This window comes from Tinamus guttatus, unplaced genomic scaffold, assembly GCF_059628265.1.
Source record: "Tinamus guttatus ecotype Peru unplaced genomic scaffold, ASM5962826v1 Tinamus_guttatus_pri_ptg000264l, whole genome shotgun sequence".
Classification (NCBI taxonomy): domain Eukaryota; kingdom Metazoa; phylum Chordata; class Aves; order Tinamiformes; family Tinamidae; genus Tinamus; species Tinamus guttatus.
The window spans coordinates 356,224-384,084 of NW_028288798.1; the positions used below are offsets into that span (position 1 = coordinate 356,224).

The 27,861-nt window shown below is 42.7% G+C and overlaps 1 protein-coding gene across 4 annotated transcripts in view; it reads left to right on the top strand.

The window, feature by feature from the left end:
• ARID1B (AT-rich interaction domain 1B) overlaps positions 1–27,861 on the top strand; it is a 319,110-nt gene that overhangs the window by 199,065 nt on the left and 92,184 nt on the right. For all 4 annotated transcript variants that reach the window (XM_088527205.1, XM_088527206.1, XM_088527207.1 and 1 more), the window contains one exon: positions 21,443–21,686. In XM_088527205.1, coding sequence (XP_088383331.1) covers positions 21,443–21,686 — 244 coding nt within the window. The remainder of the gene's footprint in view (positions 1–21,442; positions 21,687–27,861) is intronic.

Below are 27,861 nucleotides of genomic sequence, written 5' to 3' on the forward strand. Positions count from 1 at the left end.
TCACAATGCAAAAGCCTCTTTCTGAGAATTTCAGCTTACTCTATTCTTTACTGTGCGCTAGGAAGTACCTCCAATAATCGGTTGTGGAAAGATTAACTTAAAATGAACAAAACAAAAAGCCTGAACTAATCACCTTGCTTATGACACACTGATCTGAATTATAGGAAAGAACGCAGTGTTAGTCCCTCTTAGATAATCTTTACTGGGGTTTTTTTTTGGTAAATACATTGTTAGGCCATTTGGGAAATATTTGTCCTCAGTTGTTGCTTGGCTTAATGTTATTTCTCCACATTTAAGTATCTATAATTTATATTCCAAGGCAAAAATAACTTTATTTTGTTACTGATAAAAGATGAAACATATTTGAGTGACATTGTTGGAAATAAGCAGTAAGAAACTTTTAACAGATCTATCAATCAAAACAGCAGTTTTATTTCTTGTATTATTAGCTCCTGAGGCTTTGCTGCAGCGCGTGAGAGGTAATTTCTTACCGTAGGCTTTTCTTACTGTGCACTTGATGTACTTCTGGGGTGGGCGGTGAAAACGGTACAATTTATTTTGTTTTCAGTGCTTCAGTCATAAGGTTTTGATGATCTCAGCTTGTTCTTTTAGTGGTTATGTCTGGGTATGATCTAAAGAATCTTCGAAACCCACAAAAGCAATAGGAAACAGAGGTCATGATAGAGCGGATTAATTTTTTAGACCTAAAAACACGGCGGGAGGGAAGGGGAGTGTGGAACTGATCTTATAATGCATTATAAAAGCAAACCAACAGCAAACTTTGAGCATTTCAAAGCATCTTTCCTTTTCAGAGCTCTCCATCAGGGTGCCCTATACTTTTTAGGGCACTGCTCTGGGCTCCATTTACAAAATAGATGCTGAGTGACGTGAGTTGCACTTGCGCTGTGTTTTGATCCCTTGATCAGTTATGAGAATTCACTGAAGCTCCTGCTGGGGTGAAACACAGGACAGGGAACCAGAAGCTCCTTTGATGGTGCCTGGGTGGCTAATTAGAAGGAGTAGAAGTATCATCTAAACGAAGCAATTTGGGCAGCTGAGTGCAGGGAGAGCAGTTTCCTCGCCTCATCCAGCATGAGCATGTACCTAGCATATGTTTTTATTTAGAGGGAAAATCCAGGCACACAAACATTAAAATATATTTTTTAAGCAGTGTGAGCCCCAAATCCTCACAATTTAAGATTAGACAACTATTTAAAACCTAACGAGCATTGCCACATCTAAAGCGAGGCATGCATTTCCAGAACTTTGAATTGGATAGAAACCTCTTAATTTGATTCTGAGCAGAAAAATGCAAGTCTGGTGTTTTGTACCACCTAATGACTACTTTATCTGTTGGTCCTTTCAGGTAAATTTTAACCGTATTCACCAGAAAATGTAAAATGCATGCCAGTGAAAGTAATTTCAGAAACTAAAGGTTCAGTAATGCTTTGTAAATCTGTACTTTTTAACCATGTAGCATGTAAAAGCCTAGCTTTTAGGGCTCCAAACAGATACGATTCACAGTCTTCCAGTGTTTAGTTGGCAGTCTAATAAACAATGTATTTATCTACTGTTACTATTATTTTTGTTTTAATAATGCTTTAAACTATTTAAATGCCAGGCATTGTAAAATCTAATTTACTTTGGACCAATTGTACTGTTAGCTCCTTTATTATTAATATTACTATTGCTTTTGCACTAGCTAAAACCAGCCCACTTGGATTTATTCTTTTATGCAAGCATATTCTAAGGCCATAAGCACCCTGTCAGCCCATTCCCTTGCTTGAAAAAGCCAAAGGCCAAAGTTACTTCAGGAAAGGTCTTTTTTGCAGGATTACCACTTGGAAAGTCTCTCAGGGGTTTGGAGGAAAAGATGAGACCTTAAATAGTTTTTGGTTTGTTGGTTAAAACCTAAGAAAAATCGTGAATGAAAATGATTAATTTTCACCGTAAATAAGAGAAGTAAAGGTCTGCTGAACATGTAAAGAACAACAAGTCAACCAGTAACTGTCCGTAATCATCAGAGAAGAGTGGTCACATCAGCTCAATCAGTTATATTGTCTCATTGTATTAGTAGGGATTTGTCAGTCATATTTCAACTCTAAAGAAAGAAAGAAAAAAAAGATTATCCTGCTAGACCTATGGTGGGAGTTTGTTTGGTCTGCTGTGCTGTGACTGAAAGTGGCCAGAACACACTGCTTCCAAAAGAAGGTGCAGGGATGCTCAGCGTGTACAAATGCTGGAGCTACTCCTTCCCATGAAAGTCTTACATTAGACCCTAAAGTTAGAAAGTGGTGTAAGCTGCTAATTTCATCCTTCCCCAAAAAGTGTAACATTGCTAGCCATTGCAACACATTGTCCGTCTGCTTTATGTCCATTGTATTCTTTAAAACCTCTTAATTTCTAATTAAAGTGAATTTAAATTTTGCTGGAGGTTGGAAGCCAGTGCCTGCCTCTGGTCATTGCTGACTAAAGTTAAGTACATGTTTGTACTGCATCTGCACTAGAATTCACAGTTGCAAATCTGGTGGACAGCGTGGCATCTCTGTCCAGGAAGGTCCTGTGCTATACTGTGCATGGCTCGGCTCGGTACCGTCTGTGTCTACATTTGTTGTTCTCTGTTAAAAATAGTTTGAGGACTGCTAAGTGATTTGATATTTACTGAATGATGTCTGCTGGGAGTGGGTGCTGTGTCACGCATGACACAAAGTTAGCATTTTGGTAGGAGGTCGAAGGGGAGTATAAAGTCTGTTGTATTTTCAGCTTTAAAAACTATTCCTGCCCTTCTGAGCACACACGCTCTGACTCTGGCGAGCAGAAAAGGCTGTTGTTTGGTGGTTTGAAATTCTGAGTTGTGATTTATTTTAAAAGTTTCAAAGGTAATAAAACCCTTTCCAGGAGTCTAAATGAGATGTAATGAATTTGATTTTAGGGGAAGGGAATTTATTTCTGTGGTTGTTGCTTAATCAACATCTATTCTGCCACTTCACATCAGCTTCTGTCCTTTCCAAGTGAATTAGTTCTTTGGGCAGCACGTTAAGAGGAAGTGTATTGTTCTTGGCAGGGCACTTGAATTTCTAATTACCAGATTCCTGCCTTAATTGCAATTACCTGGACACCCAGGCAGGGTGAACTTTTGGAAAAGAATGTAATTAGGGCAAAAGAAACCTTGCTGCCAACTCCTTGTCTGGATACCTACACTAAGGAGAACCTTGATAAGTTCACATCTACGAAGACAAGCTATCAATCTGTGGAAAACTTGCCTAAATGTTGTAACAATCTGTTGTAATGCATATGATTATGACCTAGTCTTAGACATGGTGTGAACGTTGTTTGTTTGTTCGTTTGTTTTTATATGTTTTTTAACTATTTGCTGCTCTTTAGAGAGAAGAGGGGATTGCTAAGACAGAAATTCTGTTAGTATCTTTGTTGCGAATGCTTTCCAAAAATGTTGTTTACATAAACAGCACTAGTAAATTGTGGTCCACATGAGATAAACAAGGTACACACCGAGTAATTTAATTGAAGCAAAACATACACAAATTATATTATTATTTCTTTCCAGTAATCCCATTCTTCACATATAACTGCAAAAGAAAAACGTTACCACCCAGAAGGAGTAAAACAAAACCACACTCTTCAGCAGAGGTGGAGCTGCAGTAATGCTACTTCAGAATATAGGTTGTAGCGTGTCCTGATTATGGGCTGAAATCACTTGGTTTAAGGGCCTCCAAAAGGTTTACTGCGTCAAGCTTTTATTGCCTGCTCCCTTGTGTTGGCTCACAGTAAAATTAAATTTAATTGATGGAAAAATAAAGGAAAAGAAATTAAAGAATTACTGCTTTAAAAAATACTGCAAACTAACTGTCTTTCAGAACTGTGTCTTTTTAATAGTTCAGCTTTCAAATAGTGCTGCTGAAGAGGAAATGGAATGACTTCCATGTTACAATATACTTTGTGTTCTGGCTGGGATGTTTTGAGGGTTTATATTTCCTTTGTTGTTCCTTTTCAATTAAAAAAAAGGGAGCAGAGCCATGGATATGATTGATCCCTATGAAGTCAGATGGACAGACTTGGTCTCCATGGTGGTAGCCAGTAGTAGTGAACCTCTGTTACCTGTTGATGGACTGAAAATAAGAGGAGATCTTGGATAAGTGCTTTCTGGTTTTAGAGAGAGAGTTATAAAACTGCCTTGTTCTTTGGAAAACCCGTTTAAAAGCGCTTCAAATGGCAAGCTCCGATGCCGGGCTCCCTGCGCTCACCTCGGGAGGCAACGGGAAGGGTTGTGCTGGGAAGGCTTGTGGGGTGAAACTCTCACAGGCCCTTGGAAACAGCGCAGCAGAGAGGACGGACGGGATGCTCAAGAAGCAAGACACAATCCTGCTGAAAAGCTACCTGGTTGAAATTCAGTTATGTTAGTGTTCACGTTGTTAACCAGTACAAAAATGTGTTTTTTTATTAACAAAAGTTACCCTGCTACATATGGAGTGGTTGGCAGCAAGAGTGTAGCTGGCCTCGTCGCCTATACGAATCCAATTCAATTAGAGTTTAAGGTTTGTTGCCCAATCCTCACTTTTGCCAAAGCAGGAAGGGGTAATAGCAAATGTGTTGTGAGGTAATTCATGCGATTCAAGGTCAGCTAGCTTGACGGGCTCAGTACCAGGGTTTTAAGTAGCTTTTACAGTTTGAATTTGTGAATAAAAAATGCTATAGAAAGTTGGAATATCACACTTCTCATTATCTTTTCGTCTCTCTGCTCCCAGTCTAAATTTAGCAAGTGCTCAGTCTTATCAATCATACTTTTCTTTTTGTCAGCCACGTAGCATTGGAGAATGTCATATTAGAAAGTTGTTGAATTTTTTTTCCTTTCTCTCTGTTTTAGACAGACTCACAGATTAATATGCCTCCCATGTTAGAAAGTAGTGCACGCCTTGTATGCGTTGGACAGAAGAGCAGAGAGAGAAAATGATAGGCACGCTCAGGCGCAGACAAAGGTTGCAAACACAGCTTGTGATCTTCAGGTGCTGAAGTGCACATGCTGTAAAGAGGTCCCGTCTTTGCAGGCTTCTTGAAAAATGAGTCTTGTTCTAATGGCATCTCAACTCACTATTAATTTTTTTGGCAAGAGACGTGATTAACAAACGTATCATTTCTAACAATTGAATAACCAATTTTTTCCTGTCCATTGAAAATGAAAAGAGAAGAGAAACCTAGATATATTAAAAGCATAGTACAAAAAGAAGATGGTTTGTCATTGTGAGATTTCTTCCGTGTCTTAACTGTGCTGTTTGATCTTATACCTGTGAGAGCAGAAGAGTTTCATGCCTGTGCACATACGTCTGAAGAGGTACCTGGCCCGTGCCAGCCGGGAGGCTCCTTGGCCTTGCGTGGTTGCCTCTTGCAGGTTTCTGGAGAACTGAGACCCTCCTGCTGCTTAGAGTTCCCATAATCCTCTCATCTGTGCCCTCGCTAGGGTTGGGGCCATGATTCTTTCCCCTCTGTCCTCCTTTCATTATCAATAAGCACAGGGTATATTTTATTTTCTTCTCCATCGTGTTTTTGTGCTTTTACTGCATTTCCTTCCAATCCTACTTACTCATGCCTTTCTTGTCTAAAAATCACATTTTGTAATTCCCTATTGAGGACCACTAGTTAAAAAGAAAGTTTGCAGCTGATTTCAACGTATGGATGGAGATGGAAGGAGAGAAAAACGACACTTTTAACTGATATTTTTCCTGTTCTCAGTAATGGCAAATTAAGACATAGATTCAAAAAAATAATAGTGAAGTGACATCTAGGTACTTCTCATCATTGCAGCGAGTTTTAATATTTCTGGTTAGAATCATGGTGTGTCTAATTGGGAAGTGCTAAGATGTAATATTTGGAACTGAAGAGTGAGTCCTTGCAACTTCCCAGTTGCTAGAAGTGTTTAAAAGGCCATGTCTTACAAATGAACCGAGACTGTTTTCTCCTGGAATGATTGCTGGTTCTGTACCTAGGCTCTAATAAATCTCTAACGTGCACATCTCTGCTGCTGAAGTGAAGGGAGTAGACATTATGGTTTGCACTTTGCTTCCTTTTGTTGTGAATTCAAAGGCCATCTCTAATTGATGGAGGTTTCCTTTATGATGCACTTATTTTGCAATCCATCATGCGCCGCTTGCGTTGCCCCTTGCCTTCGTGGACGCGCCGGGCTTTGACCCAGAACTGGTAAATGAACCCTGCAGGGAAATCATTAGAGAATTGGAACGGTTGGGGTGGAGGGACCAAGGGTCAAACCATTACTTCCCCATAGGGCTGCCGATTTAAATTGGACTTCTTGCTTTTTGGAAGCAGGTCAAGTGTCAGGGACAGTTGAGGTGGTCAGGTACAAGCCAGTAGAGCTCATGGGTCTAGTTTGGTTCTCTAGCTTAAAAAAAATGCAGGCTAGACAGGAAGGATATGGTCTAATGATGCTGTCTCTCTCTGCTTTTCTCCCTTTCGAAAGTAAAACGAAAATCCTGAGGAGGCAACAGGAGCCAGCACTCTTGACAATAATACACGATTTTGCAATCTCTCAGACCGCTGATAATTTTGTGTAATAGTTCATTCTCCTTTTTTGTCTTTCCTTGATAGTTTCCTTGATTGAAAAATAACAAACCATATTTTGTAACAAGAAAATATCTCCATGTTCTTTCTACTAGAAATATATTTCCTGCTCTTTTTTACCTTCCTCAGCAGTCTTCTGTCCATAGTTTTTTCAGGCTCTTAAACCCAACATAAATGTAAAATGGCCTTTTCCAGACTGTACAAAGTAATAAAATATTTCTTGCTTCTACAGGAAAAAATACCATAACAGTTCCTCTAAGGCAATGAAATATTTTTCTTGATATGAGAAACCATGTAATGACTAATTTAGAAATCTGTAATCTTTGAAGATTTTCTTTTTACCCCCAAAAATCCAAGTGTGAGGAAATTAAATATGAAAATAAGCTTAGGATATTAAAAAATAACCAAAAAGCTGAGGTCGTCAATCTTCAGTAGTATGACCACAAACACTGGAGAACAAAAAATGAGGGGAAAAAAATGGTTCTGTAAAATCTGAGATTCTTTTCAATGTGACTTCAGAGCGCTACAGGGCTCCCTGTAACGCCCCAAGCTGCTGTGGAGGATGATTCAGGGAGCCTGGGCCAGATTCCCATTTTGAAAAGCTCCTGCAGAGGCCAAATTTCTCTCTAGTCATTAGAGAAGGAAACTCATTTTTCCATGCCTAGAATTATACTTTAGAAATATCCCTCTCTTCTGCTCTGAATGTCCAGCATTGTCCACAGCACTTAGTGGATTTAAATCATTTTCTGACTTGCATAAATAATTGTTCCCCTTTTAAATATTTTAAGAGACACAAAAGAATTAGCACAAATACACATTTGAGTTAGTGGGCTGCAACCCAGCTCTTCTTTTGAAATCAATGACAGAAGAGCATTTCTAGAGAAGTCAACATGTTTTGATCAGAGAAGATAAATTAATTGCAATGTGACTGATAGGTAAGTGTCTTTAAAATATTAACAATAAAAAAAATCACAAAAAAATGAATGGAAACAACTGTTTTGCTTGGGGGTACCCTGTGCTCAGAAATACACATACTTGAGACCCGCAAGCGAAAAGGACTTAGAGAATTCCAAACTCTCCATGAAACTATTTACCATATTCAGCTGCACAGGGGCACATCGTTTGATGAGAGCTGTGCTAGATCACAGATGGCAAACTTCATGGCTTGTGATTTCACAAAACAGGCTGTCTTGGCAATTTGGTTCTCTTGGATCTCACTCTTGGGATTCCTGTGGGTAAGGAGGAACAGAAATGTTAAGGTTAGTGCGTTTATCCTTTGAATATAGTTTACTGGGAGCTCTTTTCTCATAACTTCCAGATTCGCCTTGGGTCATGTGGAGAGTTCTTGTGATTATAATGATGAGAAGGAAAAGAGTAAAATTGACCGAATAACAAGAGAAGCTGTGTGTTCCACGAAACAAGAGCTCCCTTTGCGGGGGCGCTCCGGTGCCCGCGCGCTGTCTGGCCTGCTCGCACGCTGCCTTGCCCGAGCCCACCACGCACCTCGGCGCAGGAGCAGGCCGCGCTGCGCAGCGCCCACATCGCGCCCGGCGCCGCCACCGCCACTGGGAGCTCTGAAGAGAAGACCCGGAGAACACAGTGTGTCCCGGCCTGGCTGCTTGAAGAGTGGGGTAGCGCAGCCGTGCCCTGGTCTTGTCTGGTGGTGGAGGGCGGCAGAGCGGGTGACCAGCTGGAATCTGTTACCTTTTATTCCTGCCCCTTTCACTTCCACCCAGCACTTTCCTTTCGAGGAGGCTCGAGCCGAGAAGCACACACAAATGCTGGTGTGCTAAGAAAAAGGAGCTTTCATAACAGCCCCAGGTTCGTGCCTAGTGGGAGCCTGCTGAAAAGGGTAAGCAACTGGGAAAGAGCCCCTTGCACAGCACTTTCTGTAAGAGAGAGAACAGCTTGCCTTGATACGAACTGCCGTCCGGCGTTGACTCTGTCCTTTTTCCAAAGCACGTTGTGCTCAGAGCTCGTGCGCCACATGGACAGGGGTCCGGTCACTGCAGTACGAGAACAGTCCGAATACACAGAAAGAAGAGAGTGCCCCAGCAGCCTTTAAACGTAAATAACCGAGAATTTTCATTCACAAGAGGCGCTCCGACCTTGATGTTGCTGATGATGGACAGTGCATAACGAGTGGCCGCGCAGTTAGAGCAGCCCTCATCCGAGCGCTGCAACACGCGGGGCTAACTGCCTCCGGTGGGAGATCGGAGCTACAGAAGTAACAAACGGGCGGGAGCGCAGCTCTCCTGGGCGCTCCGCAGGAAGGCTGTGACGCGCCAGGGCTTTTGCTTGCTGGTCACCCAATTTGCTTAACAGCTGAAAAAACAACATAGCACACATGATAGCAGCAGTAATGTGGGTGAAGTTTTAGGTGGGTAGCAGGATGGGCCAGATCCTCTAATTGTGTCGAACCACTGCATTAGTGCCTGGTACAGTTCACAAGAGGGAGCAGTGTTTCTCTTTTAACGGGTGAATAGTCATGTTCTCTGCATGTCTCTTGTTTGGAAAGGAGTGTGCATCCCATGGCCTCTGCTGTATTCCCGCCTGGAGCTGGTGACAGTCTTGCATGTGCGCCATTCATTTATTTATTTTCACTTTAATGATGGTATTTCCAAGGTCAGGAACTTTTGTGGTTTCTTCAAGTCCTTTTTTTTTTTTCCTCAGTATAATGAGTAAAATGAAACTACAACATTTTACAGATAGCGTTGCTGAGCTCTGAATTTGATCTATTGTTCTGAAAAGCTCTACAGATACATCTCGAAACAGTATAAATGTAGTCCACTATACCCCACTATAGTGTTAATTTTTGTACATATATTATGTCCAGTTTTACACAAAAACATGCATTCGCATGTATTTGTATATATATGACGTTTTCACTTGGCCTTTTTTTAACTTCTGAGAGTAGATAAGGGGCTAGCCTTGAAATGTTAATAATTTCTCCCTCCTTCGTCACACTCTTGTATCCCTAGATTTACTGATGCTGTCTTCCCTCTCTTTTAAAATTCAGTGACAAAGGAAAGTTAACACTAAATGTCATTTTATAATTGCAGTAATGATCACACAGCTGTGCTTTCCTAGTATTATAATGCACGTCAGGATCAGTTTAGGAGCTCAGCTTCATTTCCTGCCCAGATGCAATTCTGATGGCCGTTATTACAGTAAGAAAGTTCTTCGTGTTCGTGATGGCTGCAGCCTGCGCGAGGTGATGAAGACCAAGGTGAAAGGACGTAGCAGCTCTGAGCGGATCGAGTTGGGCTTGCAGTCGGTGTGGGGAGCGTGCGTGCGTGTGCAGGAGCGGTTCCTGCACATGTGCCCGCGTGTGTGCAGAAAACATCCACAGCGAGGACGTGTTTTTCTTTCTCGACTTGAGAAACGCTGTCTTTATTTATGAGTATGTGAAATTGAGGAGGAGCTCTTACACTTAAATGAACCTGTGAGCAGCCCATAGAAAAGCAAGTGCCTGCAGCGCTAATAATGAGAACTGACAAGGCAATCCTGCTGTGTTTATTTATGACCTTCTGCCTTTGTTAGCTCTTGTGAGAAATTCCTTTCTAACCATAACAATATTGCTGGAGTTTGGCACTGTGCTGAGAAAGCCTACGGAGCCCTGAGGCCCGCTAGCTGGCAGTGCTACAGCTCATAACAGATTGGCATGATTGCTGAAATTTTTACATGTTTTTTTTTTCTCCCTTATTTACTTCTTTTCTTAATTTGTGTTTGGCTGTTTGCTCCTGTGTTGCAGTTGTTTATTCTGACAGGCACCCTTCAGAACGGTGCCTGCACTCAACCGGTCCCAACTTACTAATTCACTTTTCCCCCCTTTTTTTGGTGGTCTATCTGATGAATAACTCAGAAAATGAAATGAGGTTTGGTTTTCATATTCCTTTATAGAAATGGAGGTCGTGTTTTTCAAGGAAGATGGTCGGCCAATGTAGAAATTACATAATCTTTTCAGTTGGGAAGACCACAAAGGGGGCTAGGACAAACGCCCAGGCAATACCTCAGTTAAGCAGCAATGACCTTAAAAGCCATGTACGAAAACTGTCCTGTGGCTGAAAACGTCTTGTCCTCTCAAACTGTGCCTCTCATTCAGACCCAGATGGCTCTTCCCCCAGCTTTCAACCACACACATCACCTCAAGGGCTCTGCTCCCTGCTTCCTAACTCTATGTTGTATAGCTCAAACACAGATATGAATGTTGAAGCTTCTGCAGTAGGTAGGGCCTAACCTCGAGTTCTTGCAGTGCCCAAGTGTCTCTTCCGTGATCCCCTCTGCATGACAAGGAGACTCCTGTTTAATAAGGCTCCATGGGCTCTCCACCAAGCATGGTCTGTGCATCAGCAGCCATCTCCTTGCCAGTTACAGCTGCTTTGCACTAAACCTCCTGCCTGCACTTTCTTGGAAAATTTTCAGAGCATGTTTATTAGCATTGTGTTACATTTGTAGTTCAGGGCAATCCTAAATTCCTCCCCTCAAGCCAAAAAAAAAAAAAAGAGAGAGAGAGAACAAGCTTACTGAATGCTTTATCGAGGAGATCTTGGGACTCCCTGTATTGCATGTGATAAAAAGAATAAGCTGCCACTTCCAAGCATGCTGAGACACTCAGAAATTCAGAAAGAGTTGGCTTTCACAATTTACCACAAAAGTCTTTCCTGTCGATTCTAATCTATTAATTAAACAACAACAGTAAGTGGTATATAGATTTCTTTTTTTTGTAGATTGCATAGTCTGTATGGTTTAACGGTTTTGTAGTAACTCTTTCACTTTTCCCCTCATCTGTTGGAATCCATGAGCATATCTAAATGATGAACCTGTTGGACAGAGATTAGCTAAATGCATTCGAAGATTGGGACAACTGTGTCTTTATCTTAGCCTCAAGATCCTCTTCCCACCCCAACAGTAAAATTTGTAAAATATGGCTGGGCAGCATGCTCAGGAGTAAGGGGGAGGGTATTGGCCTTTCAGAATTTTTTCTTAAAGTTTAATTGAAGGAAACACTGCAAATTACCCTATTTACTAATGTAATCAAGATATTATTTTAAAAGAAATCAGGGACTGAGACCCTTGAAAGATTTCAAAAGCATTTTAAAATTTATGCAGAGGTTTCTGTGATATTTAAATTTTACACAGGTCCTTTTTAATTGTGGCATCTCAAAAAGTTGTGTTCCCTTGGAGCTGAATTATTTTGCCAAATAATATGCCCAAGCAATATTGAATTACTGGGAGGAGATACGAACTACAGAAGTTGGGGTGATTGGGGAGTCTGCTGCTAGCTAGCATGTGACAGAAAAGATCCAAAAGTTTATTTTCTGCTTTATTACTGTCTCAGATTTCATTTCCCATCCTTTTCCCAGGTTACTTAGAAATGAAAAGCTAGGAGGGGGTGAATGAACAGCTCTTGAAGCATAATCATTTGATTTTGCTGCTCTGCCCCATAAACCTCAGAAGGGAGTAAGCAGTTTGTGTATGCGTGGGAGTGTGTGAAGTGAGGCAGAAGTGGAAGTATCGCAGTCCCTATTTGCTGCCCTTTACTGCTTGTTGAGCTACATGCCATGGGAGCCAGGTTAGGTTCAGCAAAATGGAAGAAAAACCCAAGAGTGAGGAAGGTCAGGGATTCCTGCATGACGTCAACAGAGTGAGTCTTGAGTGGCAACTGGAGCAGAGTTCACTCATTTCTGCTCGGCCCTGTCACTTAACACTACATGTAAGGGTGACGGTTGTGTTAAGTAAGACTTTATTAATTGGCTGTGATCTCTAAGGAATGTCTCCATGAAAAGGAGGCCTTTCTCGTATTTACTTCTTTCTTTGGCAAATGTGTTGTTTTCAGCATTGGATTTGGGCGTGAGAGTTGGAAGGTTACTGGAGCACCTGTGTTTTTGAAGCTTAAGGTGTGTCAGTGGCTTATTTACCCTCTCACTGAATTGTGGTGTTTGGTTACACGGTGTTGTGAGGGAGAAGGGAAAGGGGCACAACAGGACGCATCAGCAATCCCTAAGCTAGGGAAAATGTCCATTTTGCAGATACTCGTTCTCTTGCTAGCCTGCTGGGACATCTGCTTTATCAAACCATGGCTCCCAGGAAGGGCATTAACATGCCAAAAAAGGCAAGTGCTGTAGATGAAGAGTGTTTAAATCTCAGGGGTATAAATGTAGGTTAATCAGCTGTTTCAGACCCTTATCATGGTCCACATACGGCTTTGGGGTGTCAGAACAGCTTGCTTGTTATCAGCTTGCCTAATTTACTGTGGGACAGAAAGATCAGCGTTCAGTGATGGTCGATCAATCAGTCGTTCATCAGCTTTTTTTTTTTTTTTTTTTTCTGTTCTCACAACTGCCATCTCCAAAACAGTGATATTACAAGTCCAACCTTTTCTGCCATCGTGCCTGATGCCTGTTGAACGTGGCACGGGTGCTCCGAGATGCGCGTGTGGAAGGATGCCTGGCAATTGCAGAAGAGCTGTGCTGGGGCTCGGGCTGTGCGCGCCTGAGCAGCAGTTCCATGACCTTGCGGGGGCCTTCGCCGTCGTGTTCAAAGGGCTTCTCCTGCGTGAGCTGCCCTCTGTAGCAGAATTGCCATGCTGCATCCATGCGTGGGCTTGGAGGGAAGTTGGTGGTCTCCGAAATAATTGCACAAAGGCTTGGAAGAGTCTGGCTTAATGTATATTTTCCCTCGTTCAGCTTCCTTTCATCTCATCCTGACAGTTTAGTGTGCCTTCTCGCAGGGAAAGAGATAAGTCCACGTGGTCTAAGAAATGATTACAATCCAATGAGGTGACAAAGAAGGAAGTTCCTATGTCTTACCTTGTTGTTCTTTATATGAAAATAAACTGAAGTTTAAAAGAAGGGATCTGACATTTGTGTCTATTTAAGACTGATACGAGGGTAACTGTAAATGAGAAGTAGCATGCATGCAAGCTAAGTTTTATTAGCTTTGTTTTGTGCAAACACAACTTCTCCATCATGGACTTAGGGGCAATTTGTTGGTTTTTCATTGTTTTGGTTCTTTTAAATGTTGATAATTTATTTGCTGTAGCTAGAAAAGTTGTTGGCTGAGAATATTTCTTTGTTGCAGTACTAAAGAAACGAATGGCTCCTTAGGGTTCATGTATTTTTGTTTTTAAACTTTATTTCCAGAATATCTACGTGCTAAGCATTCGACTTCAGAGATTAACAGTGAAGTTCGTACCAGGAGAGATGCTGTGTTATTGTTTTCCTATTCCAGAGATTTACTGTTTACTTTCAGTATAAAAAGTATTGTTGTCAGGCAAGCTCCTTATCTTACCTGTTTATAGTCCTTGTTAGGCTTTGTCGATTTGCTTTGATAGCACATGGGTCATTAGTATTTATCGTTTCATACACGGGAGTCGATGTTTGTCAAGTATCAACTTTTTCTTATGCCATTAGGAGATTTCTTGATGCAACTAGAGACCTCAGGAGTCCCCTTCCCATTAACTGTCAAAGAATTATAGACCACATAATGACTGATGCTGAGTACGCTCGGGGAGGGGTGCAGTTGTCTGGGTTTTCATGTAGTTCCTTGAAGCTGCAGCGTCGGTTGAAAATTTCTAATTACCTTAAGTTGTTTTTGCTATAAAGCTCTTGTCTGGACAAGCAAATAAGATCTCATCATGGATCAGTGTAAGCACGGAAGTGTGACTATATCCATCTTAGCAACTTCTTCTAATCTTGTCTGTGACAGATGCTGGCATATCACGTTCTGTTTAGATTGCTGTACGTGGTAGTTGATCAATTTGTATCAGTTTTGATTTGCAGGAATTGCAAGCAGTCTTACTCCATTCCAAAAAATGGACAGAAATTATCAATATGTAATTTGACATAATGCAGAAACAGTTTTTGCCCTCATACACAGAGATGTGCTAGCATAAATTCTAGAAAATGTACGTGTACTTTTAAACCTTAGGATGCAGAAACTTGTACAATGTGGTCTGAGTTCATTTACATATAGGCATTTCTGTTTGCTCTAGTCAGTTCTAGCTTTTCTTCTTAGTCACCTGTATCAGGGTTGGAAATTTTAAAAATTAAAATAAAACTGTCTTACCAATACAGATCCTTTGCTCTTTATTAAGCAAATGTACCAGGGAGGGATTCTTCTCATTGAACAAACCGGGGTTGAACGCTGCTGTGAGGCAGCCGATTGCGGAGAACAAAGCAGTATTCCTGGTCCTAGCGGTAACCCGGCCTCGGCAGCTGCCGAGGCCCGTCCTGTTTCCGTGAGCTGCGCTGCTGCCACAGCGTTGCCGTCCGGGAACCGCAGGAGCTCGCGTGGACGTGGACGTGGACGTGGACATGGACGTGGACGTGGACGCGTCCCCGGAGCAGTGACCCACCCGCCGCACGCAGCCCGTCCGCCCGCGGCCTCCCCGTCCTCTCGGCAGCTCCGGTCCGCGCGCGGAGGTCGACGCTCGGCTGCTGTTTCACCGGCGGCTCCTCAGCATAGGGCAGGTCGGGCTCCCCGCTGGGGTGATACTGAATAGCAGAACCTCCTCACAATAATTACCTGCTTCTCAGCTCGTTCAGTGTCTCACATCCCATTGAAGTACCTCTATCCTAGTGGATCAGAATTGCTCATGACTCCATTTTTGCACTGTTTTTGTGCAGCATACGAGAAGAAGGGGAAGGAGGTTGAATTTTGTGCATTATTTCTTAAAGACTGATTGAAAAGGCAAAAGTCAGAGCACTGGTGCTGTACTATTTGCTTATGTTTTTACTTAAGTGAGTATAGGACTTTAGAGGGAAAGATTTTGCATTCTTGGGGGCTTCCCTGCATAACTTCTCTGAGAAAATATTTGATACTAGTAGGAGTCTTGACAGTACAGCTGAGTAACTAGGTTATTTTAGGAAGCATGTAAGCTCCATGGAATGAAGGAAATGGGTTTCCCTAGCAAGTGGCGCTTATTTCACACCGCTTTGTCACTAAAATTAGTGCAAGAAGCTAGCTTTTTTGCCACATACTTAAAATTTCCTTCATTTAGAAGGAAAGTTCATCAATAGTTCACTATATACAGATCACAGTTAAAACTGTAATACTACTAAAACATGTAGTAAGTGGAGTGAAATAAGACTGCGAAGTACTAACTAAAAGTATCCGTACCCAAAGTTCAGGTTTGTCTTACAAGTCACCTTTCAGTATGAAACAGATCCGTTCTTGTAATAGCATTTTCTGGGGTAGAGTTGTGCCTATCATTAAAAATGTAGCTTTTCTCAAAGAAAGTGTTTGAAATGGAAATGATCTTGTCTACTTCTCCTTTAGCAAACCCTGAATTAGCAACATACAGCAAATAAGCCTTGTTTCCTGGCCCCAAATTTATTTTGGTAAAGAGCATTGGTGATGTGAGAGGCACTTGGGGAGGAGTGTAACAGCAGACTAGCTTGTACATAGGTGGGTTGGGGATGTTCCCAGCGTCCTGTCAAAGAAAGAGTTTTAAAAGATGCGACTAAATGCGCTTTGGTGTCCCTGGTTGAGGATTGCGGCCTACCTGGCGCGGAGGGAGGCCCCGAGCAGCGGCCTTGGAGCGGAGGGGCCGTTGGGGTGGCCCTGCCCGCGCGCCGCGGTGCCGCGCAGGAACCCGGGGCTCTTAGCTCGCTGGCGCGCGGACAAAGCGACCCGCGGGGCCGTGCGAGGACCTTTCTGAAACGTGCTATTATGGGCGGCTTTGTGATGGAAAGAGGTCTTGCAAATATCTTGAAATTTAAACAGAGCTATTGTGGCTTTTCCTTTGTGCGCCTACGTGTGTTTGTCAGCCAAATCATTTGTTCAAAGTTAATCTCAATTACAGAGCATATTGTTCATAATCCCCCATGGTTCCAAAACAATAGCTGAGTGTATGTGTCTGCTTGAATATATATTTATATATTTACATGTAAAATATGCTTGTGTGTATATATAATTTTACTTGTACAGAAGAGTTTTGTGTTGAGGGGATATTTCATGTAGAATTCTGTCTTTTAAGCCGTAGCCTCCTCCTCTATCCTAAAGAAAAGTAATGCATAAAGGCCTGGATTGAGCAAGGCAGCTTTTGATCCCGTGGCCAGTCGGTGGTTGCAGTTCTCCACATTTGGCACTGGGATTCACACTAGAAAAAGTGACGGCAGGATGGAGTTGAGGGTTCAGATTCTTGGAGAGTAGGAGCTTTTGTGTGCCTTTAATACCTACAAAATACCTCTGCTTTTCTTCGACTCCCTGGGAATAAAGAAACCGGTAGGCTACGCTGGGGAAGTTTAAATAAATCCCACGTCGTGCATGTTGTGCAGAATCCCGGAGAGAGATCCCCAAACTGCAGCAACCTGCTCTGTGAACCTACTGTGTAATTTACCACCATAGGACCGTACTGAGCAAGGTGCTCGGTATCTTCTAGTCCTGCTCTGCACTTCTCGTTTTCCCTGACTTCAGAGGAGGTGCTCATCCTTTTCCAGACGGCATTTAACGAGGAATACCTTTAGGAATACCTTGTTTGCCTTACCTCTGCTGGAACGCTCTTCAGCAGAACTGGCAATTGCGTGAAGCGCTTGCAGTGTAAATTCTTGCTCCATCATGAACATGTTAATCCTGGCACACTCTGTTTGCAAAATCACAGTGATATTACCAAGTTACTGTAGTCTCATTTTTGTTGTTTATTGGATCTATGAATATTCCTTGAGTAAGTTACATTAATATAATATGAGCGTGGGCATTTTTTTTTTCAGGCTTTATTTGTAAGTAACCTTGGGTTTCCTGGCTCTACGTAGATATAGGCAGGTTGCTTTCTGCTCCACCTTGCTGGCTATGTTGCAGTTGTGCATTGGTGTGCTGTTTCCAGAGCGGCTGTCCTGTCAGTCTGATAAGATCGTACCACCAGGAAGGCATAACATTATAATCCTAAGCACAACGTGGTCCTGTTCGTTTTAGCTCTTGTACTTGTCACAGGGACAAGAGTAAAGGTTGTGCATGGGTGCAAGGTGAGGGTAGAAGTGAAGATAGTCATAGATAAAACACTTAGCTCAAAGAGATAAATCCTGCACAATGACATTCCAGTTTATAATCAAGGTGTTATCTAGAAATAAACTTTGAAAGCTTGTTGGGATGTCCTGAAGCAAATGGGATGTAAAAGCAACAGAAAGAAAACAGCATTTTGGCATGGATTTGTGATAGGGAAGGCAAAAATATTTTGTCCTTTACTTTTTCCTCAGACATGGTACCATATTCGAAGCATATTCATACCAGAGATGCCAGCAATAAGATTATTCTACAAGAAGCAGATCTGTGTAACAAAAGGTTTCTGGTAATTCTAGACTTGTTACGTTTTACACAGAGAAATGAGTGGTTTCCAGATAAAGCCTCTGAAAGGAGGTAAAATTTAAAGCATGCCTTGGGGTATGGGGACTTCAGCCCCTTAAAAGGATCCCTGCAATTACCCAGCCTGCCAACTTTCCAGCAAGATAAATGGAAGCACTGTAGCTTGAAGGTGCCTTGGTTTGAATGAGATGCAGTAAGTAAGGTCTCTCTGTTCTTTACAGGCATCATAGATCTGATAGTACTTATAAAAGAAGAATAGAGTTGGTGCCCTGCTGACTAAATTGTCCTCTAGAGAAGTATTAGTTACAGAGCGTCTTTGTTAACTAGGCTGTATGCTTAAACTGCTGTGAATTTCTCTTATTAGCAAGCTTTTTAATAGCTTTACATATGGACATGCTAAGTAAATGCAAGTATATCCATATAATTTACGTATAGGATGTGTGTGTACGATCTATACACAAATGTTTGCAGTACAGAAATTGCACATACTTCACTGCTGTTCTGTTACACCAAGGAAAAAGAAAGCGTTATGAAACTGATAATAGGAGAACAGCAACTCGACTTCTGCTCTTTCTGTCCAGCTGCTTCATGTGAAGTCTGTCGTCTTCTTCTTCCCTTTAATTTCCCAATTAGCTTGTGTGGATGAGAGAGGTGTTTCTAAAGCCTTTGTGTGCTGAGAGTTTCCCCGTTGCTCACCTACTCATGCCTTATATTTTAGAAGCCTAGGTAAGACCATAAAGTGTATATTAATTAAAAAAAAAAAAGTAATTCCCAAACTACCTTGTGCGGAATGGCAGATATTCTGATATTACTCCTTTTAGCCCACCAATAAAGAAACCTTATTGTCGGATTTCTTGGTTGATCTGAGGAATACTGGGGCTATGATAACTTCCTTGACAGATGAGTAAATTGTGAAGCGCACACGTGCGCTATGAATTCCTGGAAGGAAATCTCCCGTTGGTGCTCCTTGGTCGTGCGGAGCTCACGCGCCCGCGTGTCGGCTCAGAGGAGCCTGGCGCGCGCCCGAGGTCTTCATTTATTGGGGCAGGGTGGCAGCGTTTAGCCCTCTAATACCCTGGCGTTGCGTAAGCTTTGCTCTTTCTTTGCTGCTCTTGTGGATGAATGGATGGCGCTGGGGAGGAAATCCCGGGAAGGCCGGTGCTCCAGGACGTGCCGAGGACTGGGACCGGGGACTGGGACGTGCCGCCCGCTCCGCCCCCTCGGGGGATTAGCAGAGCGAGAAGTCACCCCGCGACCGACCGCCCGGGTGGCAAAAGCGGCTCCATGCTGGCCCCGCGCTCCTGCACAAAGAGGGCCCGTGTGGAGCTGCCGCGTCCTGCCCTGGTCTCGGCACAGCGGATGGTTCCTTTGCGCACAGCGCGTTGCGGGCAGCCAGCAGCTTTGCGGGGCTTTGGTTATTTTTTTGGTTTATTTTTCAAATACCGTGTCACGTGCTGAAACAAATGAAAGCTCTAACCCAAACACTGTTTTAAAACCTTACTTTCTGTATCTTTTATCTGTTGGGCGCCTATCTATTTCGTTACACAAAATTTGTGTTCATTTTGAGTAGTATCTATTCTGCTACAGTCTGTTTTCAGAGTTTTATTATATGCTTTTCAGCACTGTTTGTTTTATCAGCAGTTCCTGCAAGCGTTTGTTACACATTGTGACAGTAGCGATTTGATCACGTTTAAAAGAATACCATATTATGCATGAAAAAGCAGTAATTACTTCCGTTTGTCAAATATATTCCACTGTAAAAATCTTCATCATTATACCAAAATAAACAGCGTTACTTCTTGTTTACGTTTTCTACAGTTAGTAGTTATCACAAAATTCTATTTATAGAGATTTGGAAATGAATTCTAACATGAATGCAGAGTTGACATGTAGATTGAACTTTTCAAACTTATTTTTTGTTTTTATTTACCTAGTTAAGTATGCCTATGAGACTTTGAACCTGTTATAAAAACAAGATTCGACAGTAGTGAGCGTTGTATCTAATATCTAACTCAGATTTGTAAAGAAAGTCTGTGAGGCGTCATGTAGGGCATAACTTGGGCCAGTTGTATTTAGTGCCCAAGGAAAAATAAAATACAGCACTCTAGGTGGCATTTAAACTGTTATTTTTCCTTTTTTTTTTTTTTTTTTGGAGTTGCGTTGGAGGACTGACCCCATCTATTAGGCAAGAGCAACTCCTTGTAATGGATGTAGTCAGCATCACGCAGCATGGTTACTCTGAACACACCACTTTGCATTTTGTGCAAGTCTTCTACCTTCTACGATAACTTCTAAGATTTTTGTTGTGCAAATTAGCAGCAGGCTTTTTGCTTTTCGAGCTCTTTGCACTGGCAGGACCAGATGCTTCTTGGGCGGCACACATGGCTAGTCGTGTTGTCTCCGGTGGAACTACTTGCATGAGTCAAATAAAATCAGTATCAAACAAAGTAAAATTCTCTGTCATCCCAATTATTTGTAGTCCCAAAGGTCAGTTAATGACCTGTTTTATGTGTGAAATAGCTCTCTCCCTCTTATTTGTGCCTTAATTCAGTAATCAAAATAGCAGCATGCCCCTTAGCTTGTGCCTTGCCAATAGTCATAGATGCACAGCTACATTTGTGCTTTTTGGAGATCTTTCTATGATTCCTGGTAATTAACACATTTGCTGAAAATTGGAGGTACACATTTGCTTTGTCACAACAGTCTTGTTTTATGTCTGATTTTACAACAGTAAAAGAAAAAAAAATTACTCTCACAAATCCAAAAACCAATACAGCTCCTAGTTCCAGTCTATCATTGGAGAATATGGCATTAAAATACTGCTAGAATTCAGATGAGGGAGAATATTTTCGATGCATTAGTTAGGAAATGGAGCAACTTTTTCATGCTGCGTCCAGATGAAACTGGAGATGAACTGTAAACTGCTAGTGTACACACTAGCCAAACTGGTATCTGATGGATAAACGTAAGGAGCCTTTCCTACTCTTGTAAAATGGCCAGCTGCCGAGAGCAGGGCCTTGGTTTTGTGTCTCTTCTGCAAGGTGAATGAGCTGGATGGGAGTGTTACAAGGCCTGTGTATTTTACACCCTTCATCTGTCATTTTGAGGATGGTTTAAGGAGTGAAGTGCATTAGCTGTGATTGTAACTGTAGCAAACCCCAGAATGACATACTATATGAAAGGGAAACTGATGTATCATTTTCATTAGTTTTAGTGTGCTCAGCCAGAATTTGTGGGATTAATTTTGAAAGCTTAATCCAGATGGAAAAGGTTAAATGCAATGTTGAGTGAATTTGGTTCCAATTCATTTGTTGCCCTTGCTTGTTCTTTTCCTCAGAAGAATTGGAGATTAAGTGGAGAATTGTACATGCGATTCTCACTTCCTGCCATCATTTAACTACGTGAACCAACATTAAGGAAAGCCTCCTGGTTATCCGCTGTAATAAGTAAACAAATGTTTCTCATCACCGTGCTACCTCTCAAGTCCCGTGGCTTGCGTGTTACTGCTTCTTACTACTACTTATATCCCCTTCTTTTCCTTCTCCCGCAGGATTTATCTGGCTCCATTGACGACCTGCCGACTGGAACTGAAGCAACGCTGAGTTCAGCCGTGAGCGCGTCCGGCTCCACGAGCAGCCAAGGGGAGCAGAGCAACCCTGCACAGTCGCCGTTCTCCCCTCACGCCTCTCCGCATCTCTCCGGCATCCCGGGAGGTCCGTCGCCTTCTCCCGTCGGCTCGCCTGTTGGAAGCAACCAGTCAAGATCTGGTCCCATTTCTCCAGCAAGTATTCCAGGTAAGCTCGTTTCAGAAAAATTAAATAGAGCTAAAAGACTAGACAGGTGTAGAATTGCAAAAATTAAGAAAAAAATACTTCTGTACTTAGAAAGCACTCATTTTGTGAGAAACCTGCATTTTTCAGGGACTTTTGCTGTCAAAATGCATACTTAAAGCAGTGATAAATTCCATCTGAACCATGCTAAGCCTTCAGAGCTCTCAAAATGCTGCACTTCAACACTTACGCTTGATAAGTATCTTTATCATGGGCCAGTTGAAATACTTGCTCTTTAAGTTTTCTCTTCAGTTCATGTATCATCTTTATGTCACACACACACACACTTATATATATACACATGTATATAGATAAATTACTTAGAGAGTCCTGTACTTTTGTTGTCTTTGGCTGTTTGAGCAGTATGATGGTTTAAGATCCATAGAATGAAGCAGGGATTTTCTAACCCTATATTGTGAAAACGCAATGTGGAACATGAGTGTAAAATTTCTTAAGAAATATTTTTAATACTTGCAAAAATCAGCAGGTTTCTAGGAGCCCAGCCCCATGATTGAAAGGCAGTGGCCTCTCTGCCACTCCCTCTCCTGTGTTGCACAGAATATAACACAAGATCATTCACATATGTTCAGAAATCTGTTTTAATGTTACCCAGAAGAAAAAAAAAAGGCATCTGTTAATTCTAGTTACATCCTTGTCTTGTCCACATTCCCATGTCAGATGCAGGCCAAGGGGTTAGGTGGTACTATCCTATATTTGATGTTTCCGATGAATTTATTTCCTTTCAGATGCTCAATTTTTAGATTATTTTCTCACACTTGGAATACTAGGAGACCTCCTAATAGTAGGCGAGTACTAGGCTACCCCACCCCAAGAGTAGCTTCAGTTGCTGACAGAACCACAGAGAAACCACCGCAGAGCTCACTTAAAAGCAACAATAAAAAACCAGCGCTGCCTTTCCAGTAGGTATGCTGCAAACCAAATGCAAGTTAAAATACAGCGAGTGATTTTTGGTCCTGGGTGCGAGGGGGTGCGTGCGAAACGCAGGCGCCTGTTTGCACAGGGAGCTTCCCCTGCGCCAGCGCAGGGCCGCGAGCGGGTGCGCGCGGAGGCCGCACGCTGAACGCGGCCGGAGCAGGGAGGCCAACAACAGGGAGCCACTGGGCATCCCGACGCCGCGCAGGGGAGCCCTTTCCTCTCCTTGTGTGTAGTTAGACAACCCTAAGAGGGAAAGCGTCCTGTTTTCCCACAGACTGAACACATTCTTGCAGTTTTTAATGGGGACCAAAGATAATGGCTTTAAAAGCTGTTTCTCTATTGAAATTCTGACTTTCCGGAGACCCCTCGGCGTGATTCAGTTTTGAATATCTCTAAGCAGTCATATTCAGGCAAATAAATTGATTGGTATTTTAGCAGCCTGCTTGCTGAGTAGGGTATGAATGGTGTTGTGTGAAAATAGCTCTCCTGTAACCATGATGGATAAGGATATAAACAGGCCAGTTTGCAGGGAGAAGTAATTTTTATCAAACCGGTTGATGACACCTTTGGGGTAAAAGCAGGGCGGGCGGCGGGGAAGCTCTCTGGCTCAAGGTCGCTGCATCCCTTCAGCAGAGCCAGGTGCTCGTTTCACTCGTGCAGAGCTCTGTGCTGGTGCCGCTTCCCGAGGCGGCGTTCCCCGGAGCCTGCCCGGGGCTGCGCGCGGAGCAGGGGCAGAGCTGCCGCGTCTGCGGCGGCCGTGAGAGGCCACGAGTGGCTCTGCCACCGCCGGAGCCTTCGGACGCGCAGGGTTTTCGGGCTCGGTGAGCTCGGCCAGTCTCCCGTTCCAGCCCACCGGCTATTCCCACTGCTCTCATTCCTTGCTAGCAGTCCAACAGCTTTACTTCCTCTGTTACAGTCACGAAACGTTGGAAAAAAAAGTCACATGGAGCATTTTTGCCTTTCTGTGGCTGTTTGCAGCGTTCAGATTGCAGCAGTTTTTAAGCAGGCGTTCTGCAGTGTGGCTTCTCTGCTCCGCTAATTTTGTTCGCTGCTATTTTCCTCTCTTTTCTCACCCTACCCTTGTTTGCTCTGACCTCATTCCTCTCCTATTACCTCCCGCGATGTTGTGCCACAGCTTCTCCATGTGACATAGATTGGCTCTTTCAATCATTCTCTCTCCAGCAAGTCATTGTAAAATGAGCAGCTGTTGTGTTGCTGATAGCTGCGAGTAGGCAAAGCCAAAATGTTGCAGGGGGTGCTTGGTGGGAAGGCCGTTAAAATAAAGGTGTCGCTTTCCCAGGGTTTACTGGAAGAGAAGCGTCCTTTTTCCTGATGCCTCCTTCCCTGCAACAAAATTGACAACTAATTTAGCATCAAAAGGGCAGACAAACAAGCAGCCCCCTATGAAGCCTCCCAAATGGCTGATTTCTCTTGCGCCGCCTGTTTAAGCCTCTTCCCCAGCCCACCACAAACCTGCTGTCCCATCTTGCGCCCTGTCACGGTCGGGAGCTCCGTGCACAGGCAGCGCTGGCAGCGGCACCTCCGTCGCTCCGTGGGCCCTTCCTTCCCGGGCGCCCTGGCGTGCTGCACAGATGTGTCTCGTGGTAAGTGCCGTCCTCGTCTCACTTGGCATTACTGGGATATAGCACGGCGGCTAACCGCAAAGAGCCGAAGAAACCACTTTGTTGTGTTCTCTGCAAAAAGACATTTTTCTTCTCTCAAAATGGCATCACCTCGCTTTCGGATGCACTTCCATTGCAGTACTGGAATCGTGCACTTCTCCACATGGCTTTAGGGATGCCAAATGCTGTTGTAATTTCCTATGAAGCAGGTCCTTATTCTGCTTTGCCAGAAATCCCAATCCCCTTATTTTGTAGCCACCTTCACAACGAGGGTGCACGTCCTGCCAAAGCAGGAGAGGTGACGCCCTGCGCTGCTCCAGGTCTTGAACTGCGCCTAGTTCAACCCCGAGCCGTTCGCAGAAGCTGACACAGCACAACATCAGAACGCGCTGCTGTTGCCAGAAGATTTAGGGGATGGTAATTTCGCTCTTTTTTCTTTCCCTCCTGCTCCAACCATTCTGCTTGCAGTTTACTAACAAAGCAAAAATGTAAATAAGCTCAACTCTCCCCCACCCCCAGGTTTTATCTCACTGGCCAAAGGCTTTTGTCAGCTCTTTCTCCCTTGCGGTGTAAGCAGCAAAAATTTTTAGTATTAAGAGTTTGATGGAAGATTGCTGATAGGCCAGGAATCCCTTAACCTGTGATGGGTGAGCAGATTTTATATGAGTTAATAGATTACATTATTTTTAAACCTCTGCAGCAATTTTTGGGTGGATAGAAGACAGCATTATGCTATACTAGTAATGACTGGCAAATGCTGTGCTTAGAAATACGTAAGAGTATATTTTCACACAGACCAGTATTTTGAGTTGTGTTTTTCATCCATGTTGCTTTTATTTTCTGAACAAACAAGCTTATTTTCCCAGTTTTAAGCGTCACTGCTTCACAGTTCTTGTCATTACAATTATGTTGATGTCTCCCTTCACCAAGGACCTTGATTACAGCCCGAGTTAACGTTTTCAGGAAGAATTCCATGTGTGGATATTCTCACTGAAGAGTGCTATTGCTCGTCATCTCAATTTATGCTGACAGACAGTCAGCACCCTCTTCGGTTTATTAAAAAGCGGGGAAAAAAGTATCCCACCTGCAAAAGTCTTTAGTATGGTAATTATACAAGGCAACGGGTGTGTTGCACATGCCGATCCACTCTGCTTTGTGCAAACTTGGAGGTCTTCCATTCCTATATTGATCTGCTAGCTAGCTTAAATTCCTGAACCTGGTAGAATTACATAGATCATTCGAGGCATAAAGGAGCAAAAGAGGAATGAGATGCCCAGAGAGGGCTGTGATAGGAGGTCTTGCTTTGGTATGCATGATAGGCAATGCGTGGATAGAGCACAGTGATTTAAACAGTGTGATAACAAGGAAATGAGTAACACTTATTCCATCATAGTCTGAAAGGAGATTTTAATGTAAAAATTGGAATAGGAGTGATGGTTTCTTTCATGCCTTATAAAAGGAGAACTGTTTCCAGAAATTGCTGCAATAAGACAAGCTGGTTGGACAGATCTTGTTTTAAACAAGAATTTGGAAAACACTTTTGCTCGCTATTGAGCTATTCCATATGCTTGCTCCACTAACCACCACTGTTGGTATGTTACAGTATTGACTCTTTTCAAATATTATTTGAGAGAAGGAAGGCTACCGCATGAGAAGGAATTTGTAAAACTATATGCTTTGCTCAGGTTTTACAACCCTCTTAAAATGCCATTTCAAAACAAGGAAGGGAATTATTTCCTTGTGAAATGGACACAGTCCTCATGTCTAGAGAGATTATTTTAGCACATCTATCAATATTTCTCCCTTGGCTTCTCCGGAGGCAAAAATCTTGCAACAGCTTGTTGCAAGGAAGATGCATGCTGTTTATTGGCAACCAGACCAGAAAAAACAAAACACAAAATGCCATTGACGTAGCTATGTTCTTAATGACTACTGGTACACAAAACATCTATTCAGCAGTTTTGTAAATCTAGAGTGCTTACAAATGAAATACTTGAGTGTTGCATATAGCATGGCTTTAAACACTTTCTTTTGAAAAGTTTGAACAACATTTAGAGTTTTTTTTTTTCTTTTTAGAAGATGAGTAAAAATAGGCAATTTGTAGGCACGTGGCTTAAGTCCCAGATTCTAGGATAGAGAGCATCTAACCTGTGCTACCCGTTAAAAATCAGCCCAGCTCATGGCTGATTAATAAGCTCTTGTCTGAAGTACAAATGAAATCAGTGACTAGTCTCAGTCTGGTTCCTTGAGAAGAGGCTGTATCGCATGAGGCAGTACCAAAACTGTTACCTTGCTTGCAATCCTGCCAGAAAGATGCGGGAGGTTTCCTCTCTGTACGTGGTCTTTCCAAACAAGTACAGGAAAGGAGACCAGACCAATGTCATCAAAATTCCCATTGCGTTTTCCAAGGAACAGAGGGCTTCATCTTCCAGAATCATCAGCCCAGTTTTTTTTATCATCGCTAAGTTAAACTTCAGTCAGGAAAAAAACAAACCAGAAGGATCACCAAAATTAACATGTCCTGGGTTGTTGGGGTTTTTTGTTTTGTTTTCTTTTCTTTTCTTTTCTTTTCTTTTTGGTGTGGGGAAGGAAGGGGGAAGTTCTTGCTATACTTAATACCTTCATTTATATCATATGGTCAGTTCTGTTTTGTTTTGTTTTGTTTTTGAATTGCTGCGTAAGACAGTGATGAAGACCTTTCCCTCATCAGTTGAACATCCTGCAGGGTCCAGGCAGCACAGCACAGAGCCCTACATCCTGCACCCTACAAGCTCTTGAAGTAAACCTCTCCCAAAGGCCAAATCCATAGCACACATCCCCATGACTGTAGGGCATCCCAACCTTGTCTGCCTCCATGGATTTGTGTCAGGCCTGCTTTTGCCATCAAAGCAGTTGCCAAATGATTAGCTCAGCTGGGCAACTGCTCCATTGCAGGCCCGAGCAGCACCCGCATGGCAGCTGCTTGATGAAACTCTGTGGCTCCCTGGTAGCTGCTATAAATCCACCCAGAGTTAGGAGGCTGTTGAAATCCAGTTAAAAACTTTGCATAATTATCCATGTGCTCTGGTTCACACAAGAAGATTCAAAAAACTTATTACATCCACCGGGATCTAACAAATATATTAGTTTTAGATGTTTATTTTACACTTAAAGCCAGCACTGGACAATTATTGTTGACAGCCAGTCATTAACCTTTACATTTCTTTCCAGCTTTCTTGCTGAACCCACTTACGTTTTTAGCAAGAAATATAATCTAGCGCATTGTTTTGTAAGTTATGTATCTTTATTCTGTCGTATTGCTGTTGGGCTAGGTAAACCCGGGTTCTCCTTCCTTCCTTCTGTGTGTTGACAAACAGAATGCTCATTTGGATATTGTCATAAATTAAAAGGTTTGTGTCACTCCCTCATCCTTTGCAATATTAAGCAGTGATTGATGAGTGACTGGGAAAAGTCTCTCACATTTCCATCCATATGGCTTTGTGTGACAGACAGTTGTTACACCTAGATAAAATATAGCCTAAGTGTATTAAGTGAATTGTTTTTCTGTGATAGGGTGAGCTGCTGCAGTTCTCAGTTTTTCT